The sequence below is a fragment of the Gambusia affinis genome, linkage group LG20 (genome assembly GCF_019740435.1).
Source record: "Gambusia affinis linkage group LG20, SWU_Gaff_1.0, whole genome shotgun sequence".
NCBI classification, from domain to species: domain Eukaryota; kingdom Metazoa; phylum Chordata; class Actinopteri; order Cyprinodontiformes; family Poeciliidae; genus Gambusia; species Gambusia affinis.
The window spans coordinates 587,541-609,655 of NC_057887.1; the positions used below are offsets into that span (position 1 = coordinate 587,541).

General features: G+C 38.9%; 1 protein-coding gene across 6 annotated transcripts in view; it reads left to right on the forward strand.

The window, feature by feature from the left end:
• Window positions 1–22,115, forward strand: part of arhgap23b (Rho GTPase activating protein 23b) — a 517,086-nt gene that overhangs the window by 15,639 nt on the left and 479,332 nt on the right. For 4 of the 6 annotated variants that reach the window (XR_006369244.1, XM_044102017.1, XM_044102015.1 and 1 more), the window contains exon 1: window positions 8,598–8,736. The exons of 1 other annotated variant lie outside the window; for it this stretch is intronic. Coding sequence is in view for 4 of the 5 variants with exons in the window: in XM_044102017.1 (XP_043957952.1) it covers window positions 8,683–8,736 (54 nt within the window). In the remaining variant the exon portion in view is untranslated. Of the gene's footprint in view, window positions 1–8,556; window positions 8,737–22,115 lie in introns of those variants that run through there. One more of the 6 variants, XM_044102012.1, reaches the window with a different exon arrangement.

Consider the following 22,115-nt stretch of genomic DNA (forward strand, 5'->3'; position numbering starts at 1 on the left):
AAGTGCTGTAGCTGTGGATGAGTGCATAGTGTCACTTTTTGGGGATGTGAAGTGATGAAACAGCAAAGAATTATACAGAAAACAAAAGTTATGCAGAAAGTAGCATATGCAGAAGCGTGTAAAATGGTTGGAAAAGAGAAACAAAATGGAAAATCGTTGACAGGAGAAAAACAAGTAATAAAAAAAAGTTATGGAAGTGATTGAAAGGAAAATAGAAGTGGAAAAGAAGAAAATTGTGACTTTTATTGCAGGAGTAATAAATGCTATTTCAGATGTGAAATCAAAGACGGAAAGGACACAGTTTATTAATCAGCATGCCATAGCTTAGATTTGAAGAATATTTGATGGGAAGATATAAGGGGAGAAATAGTCAAAAAGGTTCATGTGGGTAATTTTCCTTTCTTTTCTTTCATAATTTTAATCTTACAATGGAATACAAGGAGTCTTTTGTCAAATGGTCAAGATTTTAAACACTTTATTTATGAGCAGGAAGTAAAACCTGACATAATTTGATACAGGAAACTTGGCTGAAGCCTTTTTTGGACTTCAGAGTATCTGGATATATTGCAGTGAGATATGATAGAAAAGAAGGAAATGGGGTTGGGTGTCTTTCTCTAATTAAGGAAGAGATTCCATATAAAGTAATTGATTTGTATAATGTAGCAATTGAAATATGGGTAGAAGAGAATGTAATATTGATTATAATTTTTTACAATCCATGTAAGAAGCTTGAAATTATTTTAAATAGAATAAGAACCGGTCACAGTGTTTTAAATGGAACTTTTTTTAAACTTACTGTATGTACTTAGTGTACTGTAAACTCTTCCTTCGCCTGACATCGTCTTCTTCACTGTCTCATCTTATATATACTTAAATTATGGGAATATTTTGTCATGATTCCCCAAAAATGGGCTGAAATCTGCTTGTATGTTATTGGAATATGTACATTTTTATGAAAACTTTTTGTCTCTGTTTATTTTGTAAGATTTGAGTTTACAATCTGATAAGATTAAATATGGTCAGTATATAGTAAGTATTAGAAATAAATCATTCAGTTAAAGGTCTGGCTACATATAGGTTGATACAAATTAAATATGAAATAATTATTTTAATGTTTCCTGCTTAGAAATTCAGAGCAAAGGAATAATGGAAAGCATCAACTCAAAGGTTGTTCATTATGGTTAGTCAATTGAGACTGATAAGTTATAAGTAGAGTCTCAAAGGTTTTCATTTCATATTGGACAGTCATTCTTCACTTATAAAAGTGTGAAAAATGATAAGGCGGTAAACCAAAGAAGAGGATTATAGGGCCCCATAAACATTTTTCCAACCCCTGATGTGCAAGATTATTTCTTTAGATTAAAGCCTGAAATCAGAGATTAAAGTCAGAATGATGACCATATTTACGTGGCCTAAATCCTCTTCCGTAGGTAAACATTTATTTAGTTACGGTTTTAGTAATCTAATTGGCACATTATTTCAATCATTTCCTACCTGGTAGAAATGTTTTTATTGTATATTTTGGATAATCAGTCTTTTCTGCATGCTTGTTCATGATAACGGGTTATAATTGGTATGCTAATGTTTTCAGAAAGGAAAAACTTACAATATAGGGTTTCAATGACTGGCAGAATGTTTTGGTCACGGTTTGAGCATCGTTTGAAACCAGAGCAGATTAAAGGTTGGTAAAAATTGGGCGTACTAGCCCTTTAGCCATTTACTGAATCGGAAGCTGCATTTAGAAGCCATTAGCTTCATATACAAAACAAAGTGAGAGTATAATGCTTTCTGTGTGAAGGTTTCATGATCAAATTAATTGCATGCCGCGAGTTTACAAAAACGGATCTCTACATAGTGTGCGGGGCAGAAAGAACTTCTGGGTCAGTCCACTTGTCAAAAAATGAAATCATGAAAATTGAAATTCAATGCTCGTTATTCGTTTTTTCCATTTTTGTTTTGTGCACTAAATGGGAAATCAGATAACGAGCTGAGATGAGCCATTATCTGATTTCCGATTTTGGTTTAATAAACGTAAAACAAAAAGACAAGTCTATTTTTGTTTTTTTATTTCAAATGAAAAACATCGAACTGCCTGAAAATACACTGGCCATTTCAGTCTCTATTTTTGTCCATTTTTATTTATGCCCTTGACTTGGAACTTGAATATTTTGATTCTAAAGTACAAACAGAATGACCTCATTCCAAAGACTTACTGATATTTGTGCTCTAAATAGACAATTGCAAAAAAGCACCTCTTCTTCAGACCTTAAAATTTGTGTTTATAAAAATATATTTTTTTTAAAAATCACCTCACTAAAATGAACAACTGTTTTGATACAGTTTCTCTTTTTACTCACTTCAAGGTATGTGGAAAGAAATCCTTGCTGAATTCTCAAAAACATAAAGCTAGCACAGATTTTTATGTGAGATTTTCTATTTTCTATCCACAAAGTGATTAAAAGGTTATTCAAAGGCTGAATAATGTTGGACGGCTGCTCCGTTTTCTGCTTCAACTTTCTGATTATGTAAAGTGACAAGAGGTGAAGCACTTCTTTGTGATGAAGAGTATTTTGACCAAACTATGACTTTAGTGAACTTAGTAAAAGTTTCCATTCAGCAGTCCACAGAGTGTAAAGATGTGACATCAGTGACAGTGATGTGAGGAGATTGTTCTGCAGAGCAGAATCTCTATTTGAAGCCACCCTAATTCAATCACAGAGTTATATGTAATCTGGCTTTTCATCCTGCACACACACTGGAGTGTGTGGATCCATAAAAGTCTATTTTCATTTACCAGTGGACATAAATGCCTTATGCTCTTATAGCATTTCTGTTTTCACCCTTTTTTTCATCTACATGTAAAAGTCAACTCACTGTCTATCAGTCAGCAAACCTACTACACCTTCTATTCATTACTTCCCAGAGGATTAGACCGATTTAACAAAATCTCTTTCTGCTGCTGTAAATAGACAGATGGGCCCTTCCTCCAACCTACATGTACACACAAGGTCCTTTCAGTGGCTTCAAAAAATGAAACATTTCTGAACAGAAATTATGCACTGAATCCCCTGTTTTTGATTTGCCTTTGCTCTATCAAGTTTGTCAGTTTCTTTCTATTTTTTTGTTTGTTATGCTGCTTGCAATATTTATCAGGAACAGATGAAAATACAGCTCAACAATATATAAAGTTACCTTTTAATACCTTTAGTCTCAATATGGCATACTGTGTAATTTTGCATGCTTTAATGTTGGACCACATTGTGTTACCATTAACTTCAAAAGTAGCTTTACAACAAAACTTTCAATGCTGTAGGTACCTGGTAGACCAGAAGGTTTTATGAGAGAAAAAAGAGGTGTGGGAGTCAGGCCGCAGAATAAATAAACTGAGAGGTAGATAAAGACGTGTGGGTTGCATGAACGTTTACTAATGCTGGTTACACACAGCCCCCTCTGGTGGCAATGAGGGGGCCTTGTTCTAAAAAGGCCTTTTTAGAACAAGGCCTTTATAATGATGACCCATAGCAACACACTTGTATATATCGATATTACAGGTCACTCTGCTTCCTCTTGCTTCAGATTGTGCAAAAACATTGACTAAGACCAGGTCAACACTCTTGTTTTTAACAGGGAGTGGGAGTCATGATGTAGACTACATCTGGACATAACCACTAATCTCTGTCTCTGTCAGAAGATCACCACAGTGATTCAGTCTTTATAAGTAAATCCCTCAACTGGCACATAAATTTTGGGGCATTATTAAAAAACAGAGACAATGCCATATGGTCAGAAAACTCACATGCTCAGAAGTTAATCTCTCTTAACTCTGAGAAGTTAAGAGAGATTCACTCTCTGTTTGTTTTTTAACCTGTTCTACTACACTGTGTTCCAAATTATTATGTAAGTGATATTTTCTCAAATTTTCTTCAATTGTCATTGCAAATGATGGTCAGTATAATTTTCAAGTCATGAACTATTACAGCATTTCAATGAAAAACATCTTACAGGCCGAGTTCCATGTTAACATAGGACCTTCTTTGATATCACAGCACAATTCTTGATCCATTGAACTTGTGAGTTTGTGGAGTTTCTGCTTGAATTTCTCTGCAGGATGTCAGAATTCTTTCCCAGAGCTGTTTTGATATGAATTGCATTCCATCCTCAGATCTTCTGCTTGTGGAAACTCCAAAGGTTTTCAATACCTTTGCTATTGACTCTCAATACCAAAGGTATTGGTGTGGTCTAGTGACCACACCATGAGTTTCTCCCCTTGTAAGCCGATAGCAGCCAATGGCACAGTGGTATTCCTTGCAGCATGAGATGGTTCATTGTCATACATGAAGATGATTTTTCTACTGAAGGTTCGGCTCTTCTTTCTGAACCATGAAAGAAAGTGATCAGTCAGAAAGTCCATATACTTTGCTGAGGTCATTTTCATACCTTCGTGGACTCTGAAGGGGCCGACCAATGATTCTCTCCCAATGATTTCGGCCCAAAGCACGACTCCACCACCTCCTTGCTGATGTCACCGCCATGTTGGGACATGGTGATCATCCACCACCAATCCACTACTGCGTCCATCTGGACCATCCAGGGTTGCACAGCAGTCATAAGTGAACAAGACTCCAAGGAGCACAATGCCTGCCTCCCGGAAAAAGAGGAAGTAAGTTTCCACCCTGCAGATTTATAAAAGTAGTTGAGACTATTATTATTTCAAAGCATAAAAGTTTTAAAGAATGAAATCTAAACATTTTGAGTAATTGGATAAGATTCAAAGTAAAATACTTATATTAATATTGATTTGCTTGTAATAATACTTACGTACACTTACACTTACTTGTTTTATTTGTAAGAGTTCCCACCAATGTAACTGTAACTTTGGTGTCAAATAATAAGAATCATGGATTATTCTTGGATTCTTTTCAGAAAACATTTGTAATAACTCACATTAAGCTTATAATAAGAGTAACTAATAAATTATGATTATCATAAAATTAAAAATGAATGATAAATCAGAGAAGTTAAAGAAGTTATAAATGTGATTTTGACATTGAACTTGAAATGGTGTGGAAGGTGTAACTGCAATTAAACATCACTGATGTGTTGGAGGTGGATGGTAGGTGAAAGGTTAAGGGAAAAAGGGGAACTAACAGGAGAGCAGAGATGGTCAACGCCTTATTTGGAAACAGGTTGTTAAGCAACCTGAGACATTAGCACAGACATCAGGACACAATGTCTCTAAGACAGTGATGGAGATGAGATCATCTGTCCAAGCAGTCAGCCAATGAAATAAGCACAGCAACAGTGCTAGCCAATGCAAATGAACCAAAAGGGTGGATGAACCCTATAAAAGGTGGGTGCAAAAGAGGAAACTTTGGTTGGATCCTCCAGGCAGCTTCGAGTCAAGATCGAGATGGACAAAGAACTCTGCAGCTGAAGAAGAGCCGGGGCCACAGAGCCGAAGACTGTCCTGATCATGGGGACCAACCCGTCTGCCCCGCAACATGTGGCTTCAAATTGCACTTCTCTCATCAGCTGGGTTCAGACCCCAAAGACGAAGATGAAGACCAAGGTAAAGGCAAAGGCAAAGACAAAGGCAAAGACAAAGAAGAAGAACTGATGCCTTCCTTTCTGCCAGCACCCAAGTCCTGTGTGACCTCACCATCCATGAGGAGAAGAAAGCTCATCAGGCCTACAGAGATCCCTGCCTTCGTCGACCAACATCCTCCTACTGCTGCAACACCTCCTTCATCATCAGGCCAGGTCTGGGGTTCGAAAAGCCAAACTGTCCGTCTCTCTCAAAGGTTCCCTTTTTAGTTCTCAGTGTCAGCATTAGGGAAAGATAGACTAGATGATTGATTTTTCTTATTTGATTATTTCTGCTACTGAATTAAGCTGTACTGACCCTTGCAAAATTGCCTTACTAATAAAATATTTAGCATAAAGAAAATCTAAAAGATGTTGTGGACATTCAATTAATGAGTCACCTTAAAGTTCTTTGATGGTTGTAAAATAGCTATGATGTTTGATTCTGGAGAGGAAGAGGTGGAAAATGTTTATTGGTTCCTGATAGCCCAAATTTAAAACATCATCCTTGGGACTCGCCCGAGTCACTAAAACCTACCTGGTTCAGTAACAAGAGCAAATTGTAATAAAAGAGAACGAGCGACCGTTAACAGGTGTGCTCTGTGAAACTAGTTGGCTGCAGGCTGCTCAGTCTGGCTAATTCACAGGGGGAAGAAGGTTGGGACACCTGGATGGAGGTCGTCAGAAACCAGGCGAATCGTTTCTCGATGCCAGCTTAAACAGAGTTTACTTCAGTTCTGGACAGGGTAAATCTCAGCAGATTTAGGAAACTCAATTAACCCGTTAGATGGAGAGCTGGTACCACATCTCCCCTCTCAGAAGAGGAAGTAGAGAGTGAGTGAGTAGAGAGAGAAGGGGGGGGGGGGATGTGCAATAACACAGTGTTTGGGTTAAACCAATTTACATCAAGTAAATTCTCTATTGGGCATTGTATACATGCCCAATAGAGAATTTACTTGATGTAAATAATCGTCAAGGCTTTTATTTTGAAATTTTCAGTAAGCTTCACGAGGCAGTCCCTGTCTTTCCATATGTAATGCTATGGCAGGCTCCAATAAATAAATAGACATTCTATTGGGTGTAGAACAATAGGTGCCTTCCATACATTGCATATGGCAGGCCCCAATAAAGTTTTCACAAATCCCAAACAGATTATAATATTCTGTTATTAGAGCAGAATAATCTAGTCCAGGTTTGTAGAGTCTAGGTCTTGTAGTTTTGGAATTAGAGCAGTTCTATTGTGAGCAAGAGGCAAAAAAGTGGCGAAATCAACCTTTCTTGAAGTGTTACAAATCAGAAAAATGTTTCACAAATCCCAAACATGGTTTTAAATATTCTGCTATTAGAGAAGAAGAATCCAATACAGGTTTAAAGTGTGTACCTGTTGTACTTTTGGAGTTGGAGCAATTCTAGTATAACCACGACTGGAAAAAGGGCAAAAATGGCAATTTATTAAAGTTTCACAAATCAGAACAAGGTTTCACAAATCCATAACATGGTTTTAAATATTCTGCTATTAGAGCAGAAGAATCTAGTCCAGGTTGGAAAAGTCTGGTGTTGTAGTTTTTTAACTAGAGGAGATTAAAGATGCAGAAGATAGTGAAAAATTAGGTGGAATCGCCCTTTCGCCATTTCCCGAATCGGTAGCTGGAATCGGAAACCAACTTCAGCTTCATCATCTCAAGGCAGACCAGGCACTCCATGTTGCTTTTTGTATGACAGCCTGTTTTTTTTCCAGCCAATGAACCATTCCGCCACCTAGTGGTTGTTTTATAAACTATGTTATCACATCTGTACAGTTCAAAATTAAACATTAGATCTATAAATAATTTTGAGTATTATAAAGAAGGGCTGAGGTATTCCGTCAACATCCTTGCCACTTCAATACAAGAACAGTGACAAAAGTTCAGAGGAAACATTAGTCTCCGGACAAAAATCAGATGACCCAATGTGACAGGATCCTTTCTGCGTTGTGCTGGTTTTATTGAGTGATCATTAACAGAAAACAACCGTGCTATAGGCTGCCCGCTCCAAGTCCTACACAAAACAAAAGTACATAACAAAAATGTACTTCTTAAATCTACAAATAAACTGCATGTATTTAAATGGAAAATAAACTACACACACTTCTCCCGCAGGAAAACAAGACAAAAGGGGAGGGCCTAAGGGGCACAAACAATATTAAGACAATACCACAGAAGAAGAAATAAAAAGGCGGGGCTTCCAATTTAAAAGTAAGACAGTTAAATCAATGACAGAGTTCTTTAGAAGCGTTTCAGTCAGGTAAGGAACAATACAAATAACCAAATAAAGACATTTTGTGTAATTACTACAAAAGAGAAACCAGCATTTTGGTGAACACCAGCATTTTAACGCACCACTTATGTTCAAATCGGAGGCCGTTGGAAGTGTGAACCGAGTTTCAAAAATCCTTGTGCACTTGTAACCTAATCTGTGTGTAAATGCATTTTTGTCTGTGTGTTTCAGGTGACTTGTGCGTACTTATTTAACATTTGTGGGCATAGGAGAAGGTTTGAATCTGTAATTATCGGATTTGTGAGATTGAAATTAAAAAGTTTGTGTAGAATTTTAATGTTTGTAAAAATTGTAATTGTGTGTGTATACTTTATTTTGTATTTGTAAGATTTTTGCATTTGTGTGTGCCTTTGAACACATATTTACAAGTACCTGGAGTTACGCACAAACTTTCTTTTTTATGGTTTACAAATCATGTTTCACAGATAAAAGGTTACACACAAAGATGCTTACACAGATTACAAATCCAGCATTATGCACGTGTATTTTTGAGATTATTTTCACTCCCTACTTTCAGTCCTCTGCATGATCCTGTAGGGATAAGACAGTTGATGAATAGATGAATGATTTTTTTGCCTTCACTTTTATTTTGAAGGCGGAGATTTTATGGCAGTGACGTAAGGCTGTTCTTGTGGAGCACAAGTAGAGAGGGAGGGCAGAGCGCAGGGCCCCACGCTCAGGGTGTTTGTTGCCTGAAAGATGCTCACTGCAGACTAGCTCCATATTATTATTATTATTATTATTATTATTATTATTAAACAAGAAGCAGACGCTGAGAATCCAATGAATGGAGTTACTTTTTGCCTTGTTGGGATTCCGCCTCACTCGGACACTGAAGTAAGTTTAAAGTCAAGATTCTGATTAAGTGTTTTGTTCCGCTTTGTTTCTAACTTCGCTCTCTGCTGGTGCTGAAACCACACGTGCATGTTGCACATTGCGTGCTTTTAGGCTGCTTGACAGAACTCCGGCAGACGTTGTGGACTTGTCTTTCACTGAATGAATGGATCTCTGTTCTGATGACGCAGCTCTGCGTGTTAGATATTCCTGTGTGTTACGTAACTTGTTACATTTGCGGATTGGAAATGTTCCAGCATTATTACCATTTCAACCTCATGATGTTTATTACTCCTGAGCCAGCGCTGTTATGTTTGCAAATGAAATGATGGTGAAGATGAAAGACACAAATCAGTGACAGACAGAAGTTACTGGGATGTTTCAGGTTGTTCTTCAGCTGGGGGATCATAGTGGCTTCAGTGCTGTTGGATCCATGAGGATCCAGAGGAATGCTCCACGGTTTACGGGGTTGGCTAAACAGACAATAAGAAATGGGTCTGGAATGGAATTCATGCATTCCCAAATGACGGCCCACACTTAGTAACAGAAGGGACATTGTTGCTTTCATCTGTGTTTCAGCACAGAGGCCCTCATTCAGAGCTGGTAGTATTTCTATAAAACAGATTTTTTCTTTTAAATGCCAGGATGTCAGTAATAAAATGTTTGTCTTTACAAATGATGGCTCTGAAATCAAGCATCCTGTCATCACTCCCATTACACAGCTCTATTTTTAACTGGCCGTCACTGATCTTATTCAAGTTTATTACTGTGAGAATGTGCCATGGCCCAGTTAGTGTCAGCTTCATGAGAAAATCAGTGACTCTGGGAAGAGAGCTTCTAAACCTGAGAAAGGTTAGTGACAGACAGTTCAGGTCCAGAGAAACATCTGGATCTCCTTTAGTGGTGTATGAGGGAAATCAAACATCATAATAACTTCACAAACTTCCACCAAGTTATGGTGGAAGTTGACATTTAGCCACACCTAAAAACAAAATGTAATTATTTTATGTTGCAACTATTGCAAATAATAGACATATATTGATTCATGCATCATCATCACAAAGTTGAGATTTTGCCTGAAAATCAGACCCTTTATACTATGTTTAAAGGGTAATATAGGCCCTTTAAACATTTATACGATCCTTTTATGCACACAACTGCCACACTGTGAAAGTCAAAGTTGTCTGTGGGCAAAATGAAAAAAATTCCTCATTCATTGCACTTTTGCATATTATTGTACAGCTTTAAAAACTAAATTAATTTATGTGGGCATTATATAATTTTGGTTATTTGGAAGTGACTGCGACAGACTGGCGACCTGTCCAGGGTGACCCCGCCTCTCGCCCGGAACGCAGCTGGAGATAGGAACCAGCAACCCTCCCGACCCCATTAGGGACAAAGGGTGAACTGAAAATGGATGCATGGATGGAAGTGAAACTGCACTATGTTCCTACCAAATAAAATCCAAATTGACATAAGTTATTGTTCTTGCACCAATAATGCAAGAACAATAATGCAATATATCTATATCTATATCTCTCTCTATAGATATATATATATACCAGCATGTTCCAAATTATTATGTTCTCAGGTTTTCTTAAATGGTCAATGCAAATAACGGTCAGTATAATTTTCATGTCATGAACTATTACAGTGTAAATCAAATTTTACTGAACAAAATGCACTGTTCCAAATTATTATGCACAGCAGATTTTCTAAACATTTTATGGATTCTAAAGAACTGCAAAAGGTCATTCTTTGAATGTGCAGCATTAAGTGATCACATGTACTAAAATCAAAAGCAATTTCAATGAAAAACATCTTAACAAACCGAGTTCCATGTTAACATAGAACCTTCTTTGATATGACAGCACAATTCTTGATCCATTGAACTTGTGAGTTTGTGGAGTTTCTGCCTGAATTTCTTTGCAGGATGTCAGAATTCTTTCCCAGAGCTGTTTTGATATGAATTGCATTCCACCCTCAGATCTCCTGCTTGAGGAAACTCCGAAAGTTTTCAATAGGGTTTAGGTCAGAGGAGGATGGTGACCACACCATGAGTTTCTCCCCTTGTATGCCCATAGCAGCCAATGGCACAGTGGTATTCCTGTGCCATTGGAATACCACTTCATTCAAATCATCTTCATTCATTGTCATGCATGAAGATGATTTTGGTACAGAAGGTTTGGCTCTTTTTTTGAACCATGAAAGAAAGTGATCAGTCAGAAAGTCCATATACTTTGCTGAGGTCATTTTCATACCTTCATGGACTCTGAAGGGGCCGACCAATGATTCTCTCCCCATGGTTATGTTGTACAACGAAGGCCCCTGAGACAGTCCAGCACATAACAGCAGGGTACAAGATGCTGGCAGGGATAGCATACCTGGAATAATATAACCAAGTGGCGGGCATAGTGTACACAAAGATCTGTGCAGAATATGGACTGGAAGCCCTGAAATCAAAGTGGGAAACACCCCCAAAGATAGTGGAGAATGATGGCGCTAAGATCCTGTGGGACTTCCAGATCCAGACAGACAAAATGGTAATGGAGAACTGTTATGGCCCCTGGCCTCTTGAGGCTGTGCAGGCTCCTTTTGCTATGTAGGAACAGCTGTGCAGGCACACCTTTCTGATTGTCTGCCCGGAGGCAGCAGGAGAGTGGCCACCCCATTGGATCAGCAAAGCCAATCAGACGTTGATGAGGCCCACCTGCACCATATAAAAGACACCTGAAATCATTCTTCCAGTGGGGGCAGCTAGTAGGAAGAGGGAAAACTGTTCCCCAACCTTTTGTGTTTTGCTACTGCTTGTGGAAATTCTGGAACTCTTGTTTGGTCTGCTAACGCAGTTTGACCTTGTTTGTTTTTACAAGCTCTAAGCTTGTGCTAGGGAGGTATGGTGCTCCTTTTTCTTTTGATTTGGATTGTTTTGAGTTACCTTAGACTGACTTGTTTGAACTTTTGTAATTTAATTTGCACTGCACATTCTTAAATTTGTTAGTCATTTTCTGCTGTTTCAATTGGGTTAAGTTGTATTGTGCCTCGGTTCCAGTGTTGGCATAGTTACTTTGAAAAAGTAACTTTAATCGGACTACTGATTACTCCTTGAAAAAGTAACTTAGTTAGATTACTGACTACTTGATATGGAAAGTAACTAAGTTACACTAAAAGTAACTTTTTAGTTAATCTCAGCAGCTACTAATAACAACGCTCTGCCTCCTGTGAAAATCACATTGAGCTTTGACAATACTTAATTGTAATTTATTTTATAATGGTAACATCAAAAATGTGTCTCCACTGATAAGGTTGAACTGAAGAGGAGATTGTATAAAAAACGTGAGTGATTTGTGTGGTCCACTGTTGTCTGGAAAACTCTAAGAAGGATTTTAAAGCCCCCCCTGCCCCCAGCCTCCAGATTGTGCGTTACGGCCCTGCGTTTGGTGTCAGCGCACAGAGCTCCTCCTGCAGCTCCACAGCTCAGATTGCTGCACAGATTTGTGACACTTATCTTAATATTAATAATTAGAATGGCGTTAAGTTGCCATTATAATTATTGCCAACTACGGACACGTTCATTCGTGGCTGTTTTCCCGTTTATTGCGCTGTTCATATTGGTCTCGATGTTTGCAGTTTTCTGGAGCGCAACGCGAAGCTCGACGTCTTTCAGAGGTAATACATTAACTTGACATTAACAAAGACACAGCGGGACGAATCATCCGGGAAATGATGAACAGGGAGAGACTGACTAAAACTAGCTTAATGACGGACAAATTCTGGGATTCATTATGAGTCTCTGATTATTCCCAAGCCCAAATGAGCAACTTCACGTTCAAAAACGAGCCCAAAGAGTCGCAACCCGCCATTCATTAAATTTGCAAACAACTTTTAAAAAATTAAGCCCAAAGCTGCTTATAATAATCGGACTTGGCGACAGAAACTCAAAATAGTTCCAGTTTTTCCACCAACAAAATGCGCATCTCCCTCCATTGTTTACATTTCTGTTGCATAGAGACGTCGGTCACTCGACAAGACGAGTAGAGGAAATACGATTAAATAACAATAGAAGATAGTAACGCACAGTGATTTTGATAAGTAACTGTAGTCTGACTACTGGATTTGAAATAACGACGCGTTAGATTACTCATTACGGAAAAAAGTGGTCCGACGTCAGTAACGCGTTACAAATTAACACGTTACTGACATCACTGCTTGGTTCTGTGAAACCTCCTTTTTTTGTAATAAGTCACATTTTTATTTAATCCCTTTTTCTCTGGCCATTTTTATGTTGCCGCCCCTGGACCTCTAGACTTTGGGGGCATAACAACCAGACATTGTGTAGTAATAGGTGTTAAACCTGACAGGTACATACACAAAAAAAAAAAACACAAGAAAGACAAGAGAATTAGATTCTTTTGTACTCGCGAGGAGAAACAGCCAGAGAAATGTTTTCAGTAACAAATCTCTTCCGCTTCTGAAAACACGTGTCCGTTCTCCCTTTTTATTGCTGTTAGGATCCCTGTCACACGGAGCATTGCAATTTCTCAAAGGGGTGGGGAAAACACTTCAATCAAATAATTGCAACGCAAATGTTAGTCATTATCTACACACTAGATTCTTTTGTTCCAGACACATGGAAAAACAGAGCAAGTTGTACGTCTTCACTGCGACAGTTTTACAGCAATCTAACAGGTCAAGGAGGCCGAGGTTTCTGCTGAGTGATAAACCCGGTTGGACCTGGTCGTCACTGCTTTTCTTCAGAGAGACTTTCTGGAGGAAAGAAACAGAGCAAAACAACACAAACATTCTTTAGGCTAAGATAAAACAATAAAGCTATATAAATCAAGAACATTATGTAGGTAAAACTAAAGGCTACATGAAACAACAAATATTTGATAATAATATATACAATTTACCTAACAGTACCCCGCCCTTGCAACTTCCTTTTCAACACAGCTTAGCTATCTCAGTGAAGTAGAAGCAGTATTTATTTTAGGTTTAGTAACATCCACCCTAAACAACAAGGTTTTTCTTTTATCAAAACACCAAGGTCCGAACTTAAAAATACCTCTGCGATTTCTGAGCTAAAATAATACCACCACAACACTTCCAGAAGAATAAACATAAAAAGTGGATTAAAACGAATACAGGGAATATAAATGGAGTTAATGTGTTAACTTAGGTTCAGGAGCAGAGCCACGCCCAAACCACACCTTTATTTTTCCAGGAGGCCTATTTATACTTTGCTCACCACTCATCAAAGTCTGTTACGTTTTGACAACCATCAGGCTCCCCAACTCTTGCTATGATTACAAATCTACAAATTCAACTCACCACAGAATGCAACATGGCTATTCAGCTCTACCCTTCTTATTTAGACGATGATCTTCAATTCCCCAGTTGCTGCTGAACATTCTCCTCTTTCAGTAATGAGACAAGCTCCAAGTAGCAAATGCCTGCGATGACGAGGACCTGCTACAGCAAACAGAAAGGGGCGGTGACGGACCACTGTCAGTCTCATACATTATTTGGAAATGGGACCATTGCAGTCCGGAAGTGAAGGGGGCACTCTTTCCTATATTATCAGCGGCCTCCTGTTTTTATTTTCTTTTGAAAGTTGTGATATAGCTTCACCTTTAGGAAGGAGTTTCACTCTCAGCATGTACTTGAACTTATCTCTTTTATTTACTTCAGCATACAGAATTTAACAAATTCTGCACCTTTCTCTGTACTTCTAAATCTGCTCCTTAGTTGCATGTTTTCGGGCCCGCTACTGCCTCTAGTGGCTTGGTGGTGGTAACACAACTATTATAATTATATCTAGGCCTGTCGTGATAAACAATAAATCAATTAATTGTATGATAAATTAAAACTATTGATGTCATTTTAATTATCGGCTTTATCGTCTCTTCCAGCCTTTTTCTCTTTCTGTTGATGACACTAAATGAAAAAAGGCTCAACTCCGGTGCTCTCCACTGACCCTCCCTTCCTCATTTCCTCAGTGTAATGCCCAGCAAACACTACACGAACTTAGAGCTGTTGGCTGATTGTCGGCCCATTTTCAAAACCTGAGAGATCACACATTAGCCGACAGAAATAATGGTTGGATTATGCCGTGTGGTGTCCAACAATGGGCACAAAATAATGGCTACACGTCCACTGAACTCATTTTAAAACTAGGCATTAATCAATGCTTTACTACAATCTACTGTAACTGCAATGCATGTGGTTCTAGTGTCAGTGTAACGTCCTGACTGAATGAAAATCATTATAACAGCTGAAAAGTTACCGGGTTCATCAACTGCGTAGCAATTTTGCTTCAACTCCTCCTCTTGTCATTTCTATATTCTTTGCACGAAATGTTTTATAAATATTAATGTTGTTTCCACATATCATCTCCAATGTCCGCTGGACTTCGGGTTGCCCGTGTCAGCTGTTTGGGATTCCCCTCTGTAATTTCCCCTCAGAAAGCGATGAGGAGAAGCCGCGCTTTCTGATTGGCTACCTGTCACATTCAATAGGCTGCCTTAACGCTTCCAGTCGGGGAAAACCTCTGATTTAGATCGGAGCGGCCACAACGATCTACCATAACACACCACAGGTTACTACAGGATGATTACAAGCGACAATCATAGAACGATCAAAGTTGTCGTAAGAGGAAAATGTAGGTGTGAACTAACACTATTGCATCAGGTAGTCGATGTTCCATCTTCTTTATTTAAATCTAATGATTACTGAAGGACAATATGGTTTACAGACTTCATAATCTGAACTCTTTTGGTTGAATACAGTATTTATTTACACTTTGGTGTTTTTATTCAAGTAGCTACATTTGTTAATGGAGACTGAGAATCCATTTTATTTTTGTTTTTGGTTGTTTTATCAGTTCCAGTGTATCTATCTAGGAAATCGCATACATTATTGTCATGTCCATTAAATCAGTGTACAAAGGTCTTCAAACAATTTTATTGTCTATCGCAATAGTTTTTGAGACAATTAATTGCTCAGCAAAATTTGCTATTGTGACAGGCCTAATTACATCACTAAATCAAATTATCACAAAGTCTTTATTATTTATCATTAATTCTGGCTTTTCTGGAACCATAAAATGTTATGAAGTGCGGTGGTATGAGGTGAGGGAGGCAGGACGCAGCAGACCCAAGGTATAAATGAAATGATGATTTAATGGTGAACAATATCCAAAACAGTCTGAAGCACAATTCAAAAACAGTCCACAACCAGGCAGCACGGCTGAGCAGAATCAAGGGCTCAACACCTTCAATGATACGAAGGACGAAGAGACTAGCTCCACAGGCGTGATACAAACAACACTGAAGGCAGTTTAGCCACCAACTGAGACAAGGAACCGACAAAGACACAGAGACGCAGGTGACACTAAATACACATGAGGTAATCAGGGAACGAGACACACCTGGGAATAATCAAGGGGAAACAGGACAACACGGAGACTCAGACACAGAAAAACTCAGAATAAACACAGAAAAAACACAGATCACGACATAAAAGATAAAGTTCCTCACAAAACACCAAACCTTTTCATTTCCTTTAGGAAGTAGAGGTAATTAAATGACATAAACAAGAACTGAAAGTGGTTCCAGTTTCACTCCTGTTGAAACTGGTAAATTTTAAATACCTCGGGTCATTCCTGGATAGTCAGCTCAATTTTGCTGAAAACACTGGCTATATTTTGAAGAAATGTTTTCAGAGACTATCTTTTAAGAAGACCCAGTGATCCAACCTCTATCTAGAGGTTGTGTATAACCTCTAGATAGGTAGTGGTTGTTGAGTTAAAATGCTAAAACTTAAAACTCAAGTTAAAATGTTAACTCATCTCAAATTTTAACTGTTGAGTGTTTTAACTTTTCACCTTTTCAGCTGGTTTGGTCACATGAGCTGCACACTATCAGACAATCTTTAAGAATACTTTCAATGGCAGGTAAAATAGTAGGTGACAGTTTGAGCTCATTAAGGCGTTATTGTGTTCCTCTGGTAACTATACAACATCTATTAGAAGCCATTTATTGACACTGCAATAATTATTCTTAACCATACTAAATGATAACATTTACCTATGGCATCCAAAGTGTTTTACTTGATGCACAAATTATTGATATTGTGATTCTAGAAAGAGTTTTATTTTAACGTTTTAGAGTCAAAGAAAAATTTCCACCTTGGAAGATGAAACATTCTGTTTAACAACCCTGGTAATTCATCTGTGAACCTAATTAATTTGTTCATTATTGACTTTTGCTCAATTAAATTTCTTATGTATACATTGCAAATAGTATTTTTATTATAGTTGATCATGTTGTTTTTCATGTCTTATTTCCAGTGATGGCACTTTGAAAAAGTAACTTTAATTGGATTACTGATTACTCTTTAAAAAAGCAACTCAGTTAGATTACTGACTACTTGATTTGGAAAGTAACTAAGTTACATTAAAAGTAATAAATGTGCGGCAAACTAACGATATTGTAGAAGGCCGCACTGGGTTAACGCGGTGAATTTCAAACTGTCCGACGCGTGCTTCAACACACTCCAGGTCGCTTCAGGTTGTTGCAATCATCAATTTATTCCACTTTGACAGCCATACTTCAGACTTTACAAGTACTGACACATACTGACCAGGCTAAACCATACAATGGTGCCAACAATAAGCGAGATTATAGCACGGTCAACAGAAATTACGACTACCACTACCACTCATACATACTAAACCAGTGCGCCAGTATGGCTCCCATTCATACCTTAGTGACAGTCATGCCCACCTCGACACACCCACCACCCAAGTGTTAAAACCATGTGCTCCTGCCACATCAGTAATAGCTTATTTCGATCTTATGGCTCTTACAAGTAACTTGCGAAGCTCGACGTCAGTCACAGCAAATATATTAACTTGACATTAACAAAGACACAGTGGGACGTACAATCCGGGAAATGGTGGACTAAAACTAACTGGATGTCAGAGAAATTCTGGGATTTATTATGAGTCTCTGCTTATTTCCAAACCCAAATGAGAAACTACACATTAAAAACGAGCCCAAAAAGGCTCAACCCGCAACTCATTAAATTTACAAACGACTAAAAAAAAAACAAGCACAAAACCACTTATAATAATCGGACTTGGCGACAGAAACTCAAAATAGTTCCTATTTTTCCACCGACAAAATGCGCATCTTCCTCTTCCCTCCATTGTTTGTGTTTCTGTCGCTGCTCATACTGTTGCATGAAAATGGCAATCACTCCCCAAGACGCATAGAGGAAATAAAATTTAATTCCAAAAGAAGATAGTAACGCAGAGTGATTTTGATAAGTAACTATAGTCTGACAAATGGATTTGAAATAGCAATGTGTTAGATTACTCGTTACTGAAAAAAGTGATCTGACATCAGTAACGTGTTACTGACATCACTGCTTATTTCTTTTGTTCCTCCTATAATTGATGGAGATATAAAGATATTATTTATATTGTTTATATAACCTAAGTAGCTCTACATCCTGAAGAAAGTGGAAAAATATGCTGTTTTAGAAGATAATTTATCTTTTACATTACCAGTAATGGTGAAATTAGTAGTAAATAATAAAGAATTTGAGGTATTCTCATTTAGCAATGTAATTATATTAGTTGTGTTACCACCCCAACGCCACTAGAGGCAGTAGCAGGCTCGAAAAGATGCAACTAAGAAGCAGATTTAGAAGTACACTGAAAGCTACGGAATTTGTTAAAAACCTTGAGCTATGCTGAAGTAAATAAAAGAGATAAGTTCAAGTACATGCTGAGAGTGAAACTACTTCCTAAAGATGAAGCTATATCAAAGATTTCAAAAGAAAATAAAAACAGGAGACCGCGGATAATATAAGAAATAGTGCCCCGTGTAGTGCAATGGTCCCATATCCAAATAAGGTATGTGACTGACAGTGGTCCGTCCCCGCCCCTTTCTGTTTGCTGTAGCGAGGTGTACTTGGTCCCATTTACTTTGGTCCGTCAGACATCAGGCTTGTTCTTCCTGCCGCCTTCCGGGTCACTCAGCCACGCAACACCAACACATTCATGCCCCCAGCGCTCCACCGCAGGCGTCTCAACCTGTCAAGTTGAGCTAAGTGCTCCTGGAACTCTCTACATGAGAAAGGAATCCCATTCAGCTGCTCAAACAAGTTAAGATTCTTCCAACTCCCTTCATCTTCTGTACCTCATCAAACAACAGCCTCGCCGTCATCCGAACATCCTGGGCTTCCGGCTTTTTCTCAGCGTCTGTTTCCTCCTCCAACATCTCCAGTGACGTCATTCCAATTCCGGCCTCCATTGTAGACCTCCATTGGTGCGTCAGTCTCCTCCCGGATCACAGCAGACTTTCAGAGTCTCTCACCCAAGCAACATATCCACATCTCAGAGTTACTCAGAAACTAGAAAGACAACAACACCACCACCGAAGTCAAAACATCTCGGCTTCTGCTTCCTCCTCAGTGTTTGCTTCCTCTTCCAACATCTCTGGTGATGTAATTTCTGCCTCCACTCGCACCGATAGCTCCCCTCATGGGAGCCAGGTTGTATTATACTCTCTGCTGCATCCTCTTTGTTTGACGCTCCCAGCTCTTCTCTGTACCGTCATTTCATCCTCAACCTCGCAAGCTTCAGAAAGTTTGTGAACAAGCATCCTTTCATCCCTTCTTCTAACTGTCCTACCTTTCATGCCTAGTTTGTTCATGCTTCTTTCAAAGCTCATAAATCCAGTTCAGCCAAGACTTCCTACTCCATTTCCTTCCGATCTATCCTTTTCCCCTTCATTCCCTGTCTACAAATGTTTTCCTAACATCAATAATGCCACCGCATTTTCTCTCAGTTCAGCCCAATTCAGCATCCTTCTTCCATTTCACCTTCATTTCGCCATCAAATTCTAAAAAATGTTGATGGCTGTTGGCAGGAAAGATGTTCTGCAGCAATCTGCTCTATACTGGATCTGAAGAAACCTCTGACTCAAAATGCTCAGTCTTCCCAAGACATTCTTGTGAATATTGTTCATAATTTTCTTGATTCATGAAGAATCCTTTTCTGCATAGTCATCTCCAGCAGTTTCACAGTCAATTAATCAATCAATCAAGTTCATTTGTATCACACATCTCAGCAAACAAGGCAGTTCAGAGCTCTTTTCATCATAACAAATACATGCAGTCTTAGAAAACACAGTTAACACTTGAAAAATAACATTTTGTCTTGTGGCAATATTGCACATTGTTTACAATGTTTCAAAAGCAACTCTAAACAGGTGTGTTTTAAGTCTGGTTTTAAATGAATTCAGTGCTTCAATAGTTTTGCTGTTTTCTGGAAGTTGTTCCATATTCATAGAAGCAGAATGCTGCTTCTCTATGTCTGGTTCTGGTTCTGGACACAGAACAGACCTGAGACCTGAGAGATCTGCTGTTGTTGATACAACAGCAGATCTTTATGTAAAGTGGTGCTAAGCCATTCAGTGATTTATAAACTAACAGCAGTATTTTAAAGTCTGTTCTCTGAGTTTCAGGGAACAAATATAAGGACTTTAGAACCGTAGTGATGTGCTCAATCTTCCAGGTTTTAGCCAAATACCAGCAGCAGCATTCCGGATCAGCCGCAGCTGTCTGATTGATTTTTAGTCGTCCCAGAAGTGAACTAGCCTTCTTTATCAAGCCGTTGAACCTTTTAGGTCCCTGGTGTAACGCTAATTGAGGCTAGGCGCCTGACTACGGCCAATTATGGCAATCAGACAGGTTCGGCCGAGGAGCCCGTGTGTGAATAAACACCATCCGACAAAAAAAGTAAAGTTGAGTTATTGTATTTTAATGTATACTTTCTTTTATATATATATTTAGGAAGGTATTGAATAATAATAATATTTTCTTATAAATATAAACAATAAACACAACAAGAAAACAACAATAACAAACAAACAAATAAACCCTGATGAGACACAAGAGGTTTTCTTTCTCTCATTCAAGTCCGTTTCTTTCTCTTTTCTTTTTCTTTTAAGGTGATTAATGATTCACCAACAATTGTCCAACTGGTGTTAGTCCGTAATCCAGGGGGAAAGAAAAAATAATTAAAGGTCCGGGGAAAAAGGAAAAATGTTTTTTTGGTTCTAGTACGTCCTACCGCAAAGCTGCGGTGATCCGGTGGTAGCTCGCCATCCTGACTTGAAACCGTGGGGGGGAAAAAACCTGACCGTCGAGTAGTGGTCACAACATGCTCAAAGTAATCCTTTGGCAGCTTTAATTTGAGTTGATGTTGCGATATGGTTCAGCGATTTAGGGAAACGCCGACAGAAACAGCTAGCCCGGCAACAGCAGCAACAGCCATGGAGTAGGATCAGAGCTCACCTTCAACCCAAAACTTAAAGGGTGGCTTCTCGTTTGACCCGCCAAAATAAAATACGGGTAGTTATTTTATGCCGGTTACACTCTCCCCTCCTGATCCCATGTACGTCCCCGTACATGCACCAGGCTGGCAGCAAATGGGTGGCTGGCTGGAGTATGGATCAATCAACGATTCTTCTTCGTCTTCTTGGAGGGCGAAAGAAAAAGCAGAACTCAGCCCATGGAGTAAAGTCTGAATGCTTTTCAATAATGGTTTGCCAGGTTTAGTATACTGCAGCCGCTCAGGTGGTTTTCTTGTGCGGCTGGAACGTCTCAGGGGTTGGTCCTCAGTATCCAAAGCTACTGACTCCACTGGTGAATGAGGTTCTTCAGCATAGCTGGAAATGTCTGGCTCCTGTGTTTCAGGTCCTGCATTTTCAGACTCTGGAGTATCAGGACCTAGAGAGAGACTTCCTTCAACTCTGGAGACTTCTGCAGGATTGATTTGTTCAGGGTCAATTTCAGGTTCCTCACTGTCCATTGCTAGTTGTTCCTCTTTAACAGTTGTGGGTTCCCTTTCCACAGGTTTGGGTGTGTCTTTCTCGTCATCACTGTCCTCTTCAGGGACAGGTACTGAAGATTGTGTTAAGGGGACAGACTGCTCGGCAGGAGGTAAGTCAATGTCAATCGTAGATTTGAAAGGTTCAAAAAATGATGGGATGTGCAGAGGTGGATTGATTAGTTCATCCTCTGATGGATCCTCTTCATCATCAGCAGCTGCTGGAGAAGACAAAGGAGATTTCTTTTTATCTCTGGTAGGTATTTCTTCCTCAGAAACAGGTAAGTACCCACATGGCAATAAAAGGTCTCGATGCAGTGTTCTTAGTGGTTTGTTCTGGCCTTCTGGTCTGACTGTGTACACGGGAAGATTGCCGGCTTTCTTCACAACAATGTACACAGACGACTCCCACTTATCTGCGAGCTTATGTTTCCCTCTTATTCGCACGTTCCTCACCAAAACTCTGTCTCCAATGTCC